The following is a 12,109-nucleotide window of genomic DNA, read 5'->3' as shown; positions in this document are numbered from 1 at the left end:
CTAATAAATCCATCTTTACTCAAAGCAAAGCGTCGAGTGAGTTTGAACTCACCTGTAATTATTTAAAGATCAAATGGGGTTATTGCCATTGGACAACCTTGAACATGTAATTTGACCCAACAAGAAATGGGTCTAATTGACCTTGGATGACCTTGAAAATGTTATTATACTATTGAGGCAAGTCGTTGACTTTCAGACCGATGGAAATTTTCAACGTTTCGCATCCAATGTCCGCAGCTCTGCTTTCAGGAAGATTTTGCGTACTTAGCGGTTTAGGATCCCGCGATATCTATACTCGATTTCAGTTGGATATCTTCTTTATCGAAACCATCCAAAATTTAACGCTGGGCGGCGCAAAATAATAGCGGGTTGATTAAAACAAACGCATGCTGTTTAATGAAAAAGCGCAAGCGGATAAAAACTAATCGCAAGCTTCTCATTAAGATATACTACAATGGAATGCTGTATACTTTCGTGAAAATAGGTAGTTGATGGAACTCTTCTTACTCAACTTTGGTTATCCTCACTGAAAGGAAAGTTTTTCAAGACACTCCTTTACGTACACGCGCCTTTTAATTTAACTAGCCCTCACTATTAAGGACCATCTGCTTTTTAAAACACAAATTTGTATAACGAATTTACAACTCGCAATTTCACGCTGTTAGTATCTGTTGATTTCGCGTAATTAAATCTTATCTGTTATTCACCTACTACAAATCTAAGTACATGACATTTGTGTGTCCTGTAATTTCATTTTATATTTTAAGTTACACGCAAAAATTCCAATCTTTGCCCTACAGTGGGATAGTAAAAAGAAACTAAATTTTTAATTAAACGTTAGGCCATTACATTAGTTTCATGTTCTAAGGTCCCCAAATATCAAATTTTGTTTAGCTCAGAACTCTTCTTTGCATCCGTTCAGCGATGTGCCAGTAGCTATGATTTGGGTGAATAATTTTGGAAAAGTAAAGCCGTTAGTTTCAATTTTCTGTGTTATGGTTACTGGGAAAAATAAAAGAACGAATCCAAATTTTGGGACATTTTGGATCATTTGTTTATTTGGAAAAATTTTTATTTTGGTCCTGTGTAGCGCCCAAATATCTTCAACTTCCCTCTTGTAGAAACTCTGATTCTTTGTACCTCAATAAAAAATCGCTAAAACCCTTTTAGATGTTTGCTGATGATAAAGCTGTCAAAACACATATCGTATATGTATATGACTTCACGGACACATGTAAGATTCAAAGAACTTATATCTGTAACTTAATGGAAGTAAGGGGCCACCATTGTCATGGTGCCTTTCAAAATAAATACTGAAGTTAGTCAGCAATTCCTTAGCTGTAGTATGTAAATGCTTAAGCATGTCGACGAAAAGCAATGAACACTTCAGTTGCGTTGTGAAGAGGACAGCTTATTTAATTGAGATCGATAACAGAAAATAAGAGAAATACTACGAACGGAAAGCTCAAACGTCAACATCAAACATCAGAACTACAATTCTTAACAAAAATATACTTTAAATTGGATGCATTTTATTCTGTTGATGACGTTGAACAGAATTTGTATTGAACAAAGTGACTGTATTGTACGTCATAGGAAGGATCACCGAAAAGCATTCCATAATTTGGAGAATGGATCTCTCATGTATGCATAACCTAATATCCTATTCCAAGGCATTGTCCTCAATATGCATCTATTTTGAAAACTGTCTGCACGGCAGATTGCACGAGAAAGCCAGACTGACTTGTTCTTCGAAAAACTCGAATGCTGCAACGGAGAATGAGATATGGATTCATCGCACCTCCATTGAGAACATAGATATCATGGTTAACATACTTGATGCAGCCCGCCTCCCAAAAGAGGAAGCAAGACGCCTCACTCTGTCCACAAAGAAGGTCCTAAAAACATTTTTTTTTGGAATTATAAAGATCGTTTCAAAACTGTGAATGCAGTGGCATATTGTGAATCGGTTGCTCAACTACGAGAGGAGATTCGATAAGGAATCAAGTTGCCGATCACGTGTCGTAATTATTGCGCTCACTTCCAAATGAAGTTAACTGTACGAATCGTTATTTCAAAATATTTTGACGTTTCCCAATATTCTCGTTTTATGTCACGCGATTTAATGTCAAGCAAAGATATAAGCCGTTCTGTGAAATCAACTTCATCCCATGAGGCGCGAAGCAAAGATATTATAAGGAAGCAATCGGCAACCTCGGTCAAATCCGCACACTCGCGTACCAGCAACCCGGAAAGATGTCAGTGTGCTCTCACATCAGTAAGTTCAACATTGTGCAGAATTTGCCACGCAAATTCCACCAGTGAACATCTAATTTCGCCATGCAACTGCAAAGGAACGCTAGCGTACGTGCACATGACCTGTTTGGAGCGATGGCTAAATGAATCGAGCAGAAACTATTGTGAGTTGTGTATGTTTCATTACGATGCCGTGCAGACTTTGAGGTATGGATTTTGGGAAGGAATTTTGACTTGGGTACGGCATCCCCGTAACAGAATGCACGTACAATCCGATGTTCTTATATGTGTATTGCTTACGATCGTAACCGGTGGTCTAGTTTCTGTGTGCGTATTGGGAATGCAATATTTTGTGATGGAAGGAAAAAAAGTAGGGATCTCCAAAGCTTGGACTAAAGGATCGGTTTGCTTTTTCCTAGGGATCATCGTTTTAGGGTATCTAATTACACTATACTTGGTGATTAAAGATCAAGTTGTACCTTGGTACAGATGGTGGAGAAATACTTTTAACGTTCGTCTTTTACTGTCACCCTCAACTTTAGGGTTTTCGGAGACAATTGTTTAGCGTACATTTCAATAAACATTTTTTATAAAACAGAACTAAGCACCTTTGAGAACTAGCGAAATACAAAGAATATAACTTATCGAAACTTTACAGCGTTTACATTGTTTTTTATTACCTCATAATGCAACATTAATAAAGAAGTAAAGCGCTCCCTTAGGCTTTTCGGTGCTTTTACTACTCACAAGCTAAGAATTTATAATGAACTCCGGGCGGCATTTTTCACTTTTTTGCTATTAGAAATTAGCGTTGTGTGTTTTCCAACAGCATAACAATACCCTAGAGTTCACCCTAAATTCCAATTAAGATTTTGTTTTCACAGCGAGATTTGTGTGGTAGATATTCATGAAATTTTATATTTGGTTTTCAATTCTATATAATATCTAAGGTTATGAAATTTGAACATCATGACGTACATACAAAATCATAAACGTGATATCTAACAGAGAAACTTAATTCCTACTAAAATACCCCTATAGCTTAACCTTATCTATACAATGTTATGTGTATATAAACAAACGTAAAGACAATTAATAGCTACTTTTGTTATTGTTGCGGCCAGATGAAGTTGTCTAATTACAGGATGACTGCTGTGTTAACCAAACTTCTAATTTACTGCACCCCTCTCTACTCTACTGGTAGATTTCACCGAGCAGTTTTGGCACCTGGGTTTTCTATACTGCTTTCCCTAGCTTTGCTTGATTTCTTCTTCGTTTACTCCATAAAGAGAAAATTGCCCCGCAAAAACAACGCAAGCTGGATAATAATACGTCGTTGGCGTGTGAAAAAAAAACGGGATTGTTCATTTACCAATGGGATTTTTTACGATGCTAACAATGAAGCTGAAGTAAATGTATTCCAGAGCTGCTGACTTTCGGCCAAGAATGTTGGCATTAAACTCATTTTCTGGTACTCACTTTTAAATTCACTTAGCCCTTAACTTTAGAACCAAACCGCTTTTAAAGTAATCTAACGTACGTGACCGCTTTCAAAGAGCGAATGATTCTGCTTATTAAAATGTAAAGTAAAAGTTTCGTGGAACAAGGCACATGATTGAAGCTCTACTACAGGCGTTAAAAGGAAGGAGAGTGTAAAAATATCCAAAATCCAATTATACCATTAAATTGGGTAGGATTAATCTCCATTAAGTGAAGTGTTGAGTAATTAAAACAGGTGTCCCCCATTTTCTCAAGATCGACTTGCAAATACATCGACTTATTCGGACGATTGGAGAAAAATAACTATCATTTGAAAGGAATGCTGAAATGGCAAATGGGAACAAAAGGGGAGGCAGCTATAAATTGTACGCAGCTGAACATACGTACGTGCGTATAAGTTATCTAATTTTAAAGGAAAATTACCGTCATCGTTCTCGCACGTGATAAAATTAAGCGTTTATTAAAAAAACATACAGCTACTTTCAAATTAGGGTATTTGAAACACGTGAGTAGAATAAAACACGTCATTCTCCACTATTCGCACCTAAAGTTGCTATTTGAACATTAAGTTAATTTTTTCAGCACAAGTGGAAATTATTTCCGCACGTTGCTTTCAAATTTCCTTTCACGTATAGATAGATCTTTAAATAATTAGTTTTCCGGCTGCTTGAAACTCTAGTTGTTTCATTGTTGTTCAGTATGTGACGATGGCTAAATGAACACACGGAGTGAGACTAAAAGAAAACCCCAACGGCGTTGGAAATAATTTAAAGGGCGAGAACGTGGTGCAGCAATAAATACACCACCTTACTCGCTAAATAGGGTATGGTGCAAGTCGATAACCGTAAACCATTTCCAGTCTCGGATTTTGATTGTTATTTTAATTTAAGTACTTTTTTATTGCGTACTATTTGCTTAAAAGAAATTTAAAATGCCATCCGTGCATGATGATGTCGCTAAAGGCTAAATGCAGACAAACAAAAACGTTCTGTACCACCCCATGCATACAAGTTCTCGGATATGAGCTAAGCGGAGATGAAAGAAGTTTCTTTTAAATTGATTTTTAGCGTGACTGCAATCAGCCAGTGGGGACGGCGCAAGGATTTTGTTCCCCAATTTTCTTGCACGATGTCGCCCTGCATAATGATGGAAACCATATGACTGAGGACTTCTTATATATATCTGTGATATATGGACGTTTAAACGGGCCTATATTGCTTTTTGATGTTGTTGGCCTGAACATGAGGTCGGCCTGAAAGAAATGTCTCAAATTTTGCTTTATTGCTTTCGAAGTGCATTATTTTTCGTTATGGCGGCATTATTTGCCATTATGTGACGTATAACGATATGCTAAACGATTCCGTTTGGGAAAAAAAGGCTATTGCTTTCTACATAAGGAACGCAATATCTCATGACGATTACTTGTTTGTTTTAAATTTACTTCACAGCATAACGACCGCGCCACAAGACCGTGCGCAGTTTTACGTACGTGAAGGAAATTATAATTTCCATTTACAACCTAACCACTAATCTCAAAAACACCCTTCACTGTTCGAAAAAAAAATCAATACGCAAACGGCACTCTAAAATAATTTTTATTGAGGCATTACAATAGATTTAATCTCGTAAAGACGACCCACTCTTGTATAAAAGAAAGCGGAGGAAATATTTGAGGATAAGGCCTCTTCCCAACATTTTGTAGTGTTGGTTATTTTCTGTGTCGCAAACTTTTTCAACATATCCCCGCCTTTATTTATATTTGTACTTTCAAACTTTCGGTGACAAGAAAAGCTTTTGAGTTTGAGAAAATGTATCCCGTAGACGACGCTGAGGTGGATTCATTACGGTAATGATCTCGACTAAAAACAACATCAATTTCGATTTCTTTAAATATTAGTTTGTGGACATTATGCAAACGGTTTATACGTTATATGAAATGTAAAAGGTGGCATTTAGCACAGCGATTATCAAACTCAGATACTCGAGCATCCCTCATATATTAACTCAAACCGTTTTGCAACCCCACCCCCCTTCTCCGTTGAACAGCCCAGAGTAAACTCGCGGAATTAAAATTAGGCTAAACTAGACAACAATGTAGTTTCAACGGGCAATTTATGGGCTGGAAATAGGGATAAATTTCTCATACGAGCCAAACGAAAATTTAGCCACTGACTGAAACTAAAAAAACCTTACCAAGCTCAGTTAAATTTAGGTTTCATAGACATTGAAATCGGGGGAGAAGAAAAACAGCAGGGCGTTAGATATGTTGGACGAGGCATCTAAAACGTAACGGGAGTCTGCGTAGAAAGTATCAAATTTGGTTTTACCTGTATATATTGCTGTGTGCAATGACATGAATTCATTACACCATTTAAATAAAACTCAAGCTCAAATTTACACAAATTAAACCTTGTAACCGATCCTCATCTTCCTATAAACTTTATTTTTAATAACTAAAAAAAAGTCTTAATCTTAGGGTCCGAAACGCTAGAAAATCTCAACCTTGACTTAATCAAAAGTTGTTATTGCGGAGATCTGTAATTGAAATGAAACAGTCTTATTAAATTTTGACTTGAACTGGAAATGACACACGATTAATTCGACACAAGGGAAATTTTCAGTGAACAATAAAAACAAAGTTTAGCTGGATTTTCTTTACTTTCAGAAATTCACATTCACATAACTTCCATAGATCACACAATATAAATTTTCATTATATTGCACGCATTATAATAACACAGATATACAAAAATCAAATAAACCTTTGTATAAAACAAGCAAATAAACGGAAGAGCGTTCATTTTCCGTTGCAAAACGGTCGAATACAGAGTAAAATACGTCCCAAAACTACTTACTACTTGTAATAATCCAAGTTTTTGTTCTGGCACCGCCTGTACAGATGCGGTAAGCAACGAAAAGAACACACTTTTCACAGAGCTATTATAGCGTTTACGTTATATAATATAATATAATAAATAACGTTGCCAAACGCACCAATAGAAAATTATAACATATTTTGACTTAGCCCTGATGCACAACGTAGAAAAAGTAATTTAATATATATTTAAACATTGTCTAAAACTTCTCTTCTATGATTTGTAACGACGTACTCACTGACTCAAAACAACCTTATGAAACAAATTACTTTTCTTTAATTTGAACTGACAAACGACAGAAACTTCAAAACATCGGTTGACCGCCGGAAAAATCGTATTTGAAAATTTTACGTAACCGACTGTTATGTACGCCAAGTCAAACCGCCTCGTTAAATCAGTGCGCTAACTTTTCAAATTCTTACCCGCCCCTCCAACGCGCTTTTCTTCCTTGGTAAAGGCCGACGAAAAGTGAGCACTTGTTTACAATGCATTTCTATATCTCAAAACTACACACCTATGCTTTCGCTTATCTCATTTAATTCAATTTTATTTTGATAAAGTCCCCTTTTCAAGCATCTGTTAATTGATTTTCGTAAAAACGCAATACATTCTTTACCTACATGTTACTTAAGGAATATGCTTGCACTCGCTACGGTTTCAATGCTGAAAGCCTATAGACGTGATATTCAAAACCAGGACACACAGCACTATTATTGCAATACTAATTCCAATGGTTGCATAACAAAGGGTTTCAACTAAAATTAGTACTAATTGCAATGGTTGCATAATAAAGAGGTTAAACTTCTTTTTTGTTGAGAAACAAAATTTTGAAATTCTGTGTCGTCACAAATTTTCTAGAAAATTATTATTTGACCGACGCGACGGCTAGCAGCTCCATATGAAGTTTTAATATGAATTGAAGAATTGAAGATTTCTCCTTTTTCCCATTCCCTGAAATTTGACTTCAATGTTTGACTTTTTATGGATTTGTTCGAAAATTCAAAAAAAAATTTACAACAACCTTTACAATATATTAATGAAAACTCAAATTGAAGAAATGAAATATTTCAATTCCAATCACATTAATTAGACCCAAATAAATTGAAAATTTTCTTCAATTTATTCTGAACGAAATAACTTTAATACAAAACTAAATTCTTATTCATCTTTATTCACTATTAATCATGAGATTTTAATTAGCCTCTTACATTACATCGGGTTCAGCGAAAATGCTCGTTTATTAATAAAACAATTTTTACATCAAAGAACCCAACAAGTGGTTTTAAATGATCAGGCGCCAGCTAATCTTCTTTCAGGGGTACCCCAGGGTTCCGTACTCGGGCCGCTGTTATTTATTATTTACACTTTTAACTTTGGTAAATCACTGAAATACACTAAATTTCATCAATATGCTGATGACACACAAATACAATTTGATTTCTTTGACTATGAAACAAAACTTGCCAATAAATATATAAATGAGGACACTCAAACTCTTGTGAATTTATCTGAAGAACATGGGCTGCAAATCAATCCTGTAAAATCTTCTACGATTTTATTTGGCAAGATAAATGCCCGAAATATTGCAAAACATGAGATTTGTGTGAAAGTCAAAGACAATCAATTGTCAAACGTAGATTGTGTTAAAAGTCTGGGTTTCCGGATTACGTTTTAAACGCCATATAACCTCTATTATATCTAACGCGTTTACCAACCTAAAGTTGATATATAATAACAGACACATACTCAATAAAAAAGTAAAAAGTATATTATGTGACTCAATAGTGCTGTCTCATTTTAACTACTGCGATTCGGTGTATGGTGCATGCCTTGACAGTACCGATGTTAGACGTATACAACGAATGCAAAATTCTTGTATGCGTCTGATATTCGGAATAAGAAAATATGATCGCATTTCCCATAGATTATCTGATCTGAAATGGTTAAATATGGCGAACAGAAGGAAATACCATTCTCTAGTTTTATTTCACAAAATAATCTAATCTGGAGCAAAACACCAAGGTATTTGTATAGTAAGATCCATTTTAGCTCGAACCCTAGATTCAATCTCTTGATTACACCTCCCTTCCACAAAACAGCACTATTTGAAAGGTCCTTTACTTATAATATAGCGAAGCTGTATAATGATTTGCCAAGTAATCTAAAAAAGTTATCTGTTAGGTCCTTTAAAATTCAGTTACACAGTTTCTTAATCAGTTCTCAAAATCATTCGTAATAAATTTAAATCATATTAATCTTCAGTACCAATTTTATTACAGAATACGCTTCTTGTTTTGCTTTGTTTTTGTTTTGTTTTTCTCTTTTTCCTCTTTCAATAGAAATTTTCTTTGTCATTTTATGATTTTCTCTTTCAACAATGATTAATGTATGTATTCGATCCAAATACGATATTACGTTTATTTTTTGTTTTTTTTTTGCACTCTTACAAGATAAATGGTTTTAATTATAATTTTTCAGTCATTTCACGTTCATTTATAGTTATAAGATGTAAAATTATAGTAAGGGTTAAGTGGTAGAGCAGGGCTTGTGGGCGAATTTCGTCACTAGCATCTGAACTTCGCCCTTTTAGTTGCGTACATAGTACATGTATAGTAAACAATGTTTTATTGTAAAAATAACTGTACGTGATTAATAAATGGCATTATTATTATTATTATTATTTAAAACATCCTCCTTACAGCAACAATGAACTTTGAATGCTGCGCTTAGGCAATTGATATGGGAACTTTCGTCCGACGGAAAATTTTCTTCCTTGAAATTTCGACAATTTCCAAAGATTGCATAAATATAGATCCTTGTATTTCAAAAGTTACCAACGAACCATACTTGAATTAATATAACTATAAGGTGAGTGAGTTTGAAAGAAAATTTGAAAACTGTTAAATCTTCTAGAATTGCACTTAGATTTTTCTATTACGTTAATTAAGATGATTTTGACTATTAAGAACAAAGTTCAATCCTTCTTTCGATTCACAGTAGTATAATTTTACGTAGCAATTCTAACAATACCTCCTTGTTCTGTCAAATTATACTAGCGCGCATACTAAACCGTCCTTATTTCCCTACATAAACAATGTTTACGCGACAGGCACTTTAGAATTTATTTCAGAGTTTTTCTCTTTTAACAATCACTGCTAAAACTTCCGTTATTATATTTCGCATTCCAAACACGAATACGGGTCGCAACGGATGTCCCTGAATCGAATATGGTTGAGCTTTTATCAATGGACAACGGCTTTACAAATCCAATCTTTCTCCAATTTCAAGGGTCACGCACTGGTCACAACAACGTCCCAAACTCCAATCTTTTTTTAAGCGCATTACAGTCTGTAATTACAATAAATCGTCAATAAATACACTCCAAAATGAAGCAAAGCATAAATCACCGCGATCGTTTCGATCTCGTAAGAATGATCATTCCTCTGATCATTGGTGGTTTGCATACTAAAACGATGTCGATTGAATGCAACCAAAAGTCATATATGACAAACATAAAACCGATAGAGCTTTGCTCATAGATTATCTTTCTCTCTCACTTGCAGTATCCGCGCTTAGCATTGGCACGAGCAGTCCATTTATATATATACGTCGATGGTTGAAACACTGACGGCGCATTACATAAACCAAACGACATCCGCAAAAATTCATAATGCGAGTCTGGTGTTACAAAGGCAGTCTGGTCTACGGAGTTAGCATCTACCGGCATCAGAAAACATGTCGAGCGCCGTAAAATATCTGTATTTACGTCCATCTCCATCCCCTCCTAATCCATCCAGTTGATCGTGTATCAACGGTAGTGGGTATTTTTTACCGCATTCAATCGTCTATAGTCAACGCAAATGATTCTATAACCTCCAATCTTTTTCTTTACTAGTAGAACAGGACTCGCGTACGATGAATTCGACTGTCTAACGATTCCATTGAAAAGTAATTCTTCGATAATGCCCTAAGTGGCATGCGGTACGACCTGCAAGTCATCGGTTCTTGATTTTCTTGAGTTCGATCCCTAAACTCGTTCAACAACTTTTTATATTCGGCTTCATATTCAGCGCTGATATTTTCGCCGCAGTAAACGCACTTCTATTCCTATTTTTAATAACGTTACATTTGAAAAATCAAGAAAATCGCGTCATCTAATTATTTGCTGTACGAATTACATTCTTACATTTTTAATACGGAGCTGGAACGGCGGCGTCCCACTATACCGATAATTGTCTTCTTTAAATCTTTTTAAAGCCCCATCGTGGTGTTTAATAATCGTCCTATCTCGATTCATTTAAATTAAAAATTTTAATGAATTATCTTTTTAATGTTCAAATTCTTACCGCAAAAGGTTGTGTGGAACAAATTAAGGTTGTATCTCTTTGCTAATCATGTTTAGCAAAAACTAGTTAGGGATTGGCACATTCACATAAATGTAGCAAGTCTTTACCAACTCAACTTACACTTCGGTACGAAATGTTAATCAAAGCACTTTTGCTTCATTAACGCACGATTGCTATATTCATGTAAACTCACACTTAATTTAATTACATCATTTATTTGCACTTTCCACGTTGTTGTGGAACTCATTTGGAAATTGCGTGTTTAACGGATTTATCAGGAAAGGAAATCTGAAATGATGACATTATGAGGTAGCTTTTGTTTTTAATAACTACCATAATAGTATTAATAAAGTTAATCATACGAAAAGGCAATATAATGGGCAATTCCAAGGAAGTAGATAGGTAATAAAAAAGCAAAATATATACCTCGTCAACCAAAAACTTAATAAAATAAATGTTTTAGCTGAATCAAAGTTTCCTCAAGAGTGAGCGAAAACGAAACGTATTACTTCCGCACCCTTATTTATGGCATAATATTACTTTCAAAACCAATTAAATAAACCCATAAACAAAGACGCCACACTTGCGCCGTGCTTCGGTCAAGTAATTTGTTGCAAATGGAGAAGATTAAATTTGGTTTGAGACTGTGCGTACTTAGGGGGTTTTAGTTAAGCAGCTTTTATGCTAATACAAATAAAGGCACGTTTTGCACAAGCAAGGTTTACGCTTATGTGGTAAAACAGAAGTTTCGCGTGTTGGTTATGTAAAAAATTGTATCTATCTTACACTGTTTAGTCTTTTCTAGCTTCAAATGAACGAAAATGAAGGTTAATTACAAACGATTTGGAACAGTCAATAGTGTACATATACATCAAAAGAGACGCCTCCAGAATTTGCATGGATTAGTTTGGAAACCTTTCAGTAGTCGGTACTTCAATTCTGTATCAATTTTGTTATACTTTTCAACATGAGACAAACACGTTGCTCTTATTGCTTTTGAGTTCAACTTCCAATTTTACGGTGTGAAATGTAAACCTTAGAACTCGCCTCGATTTTAAGCAACGAAGTGATGTAATTTAATCGACTTTAGACAAGCATTCGACTTGTAAGATCATGAGGTACTATTGAATG

General features: G+C 35.1%; 2 protein-coding genes across 3 annotated transcripts in view; both read left to right on the top strand.

The window, feature by feature from the left end:
* The window catches only part of LOC116159575 (zwei Ig domain protein zig-8-like), a 631,052-nt gene that overhangs the window by 577,204 nt on the left and 41,739 nt on the right, over window positions 1-12,109 (top strand). The gene's annotated exons all lie outside the window — the stretch shown is intronic.
* LOC116159576 (E3 ubiquitin-protein ligase MARCH2-like) lies at window positions 2,095-2,873 on the top strand. Its single transcript, XM_031472587.1, has one exon. It carries the CDS (start codon window positions 2,111-2,113, stop codon window positions 2,819-2,821), a length of 711 nt encoding a protein of 236 aa, XP_031328447.1. The 5' UTR covers window positions 2,095-2,110; the 3' UTR covers window positions 2,822-2,873.

Source organism: Photinus pyralis, unplaced genomic scaffold, assembly GCF_008802855.1.
Source record: "Photinus pyralis isolate 1611_PpyrPB1 unplaced genomic scaffold, Ppyr1.3 Ppyr1.4_LG1, whole genome shotgun sequence".
Classification (NCBI taxonomy): Eukaryota; Metazoa; Arthropoda; class Insecta; order Coleoptera; family Lampyridae; genus Photinus; species Photinus pyralis.
The sequence above is the reverse complement of the archived record's forward strand: the minus strand, read 5'-3'. Positions and strand labels throughout refer to the sequence as shown.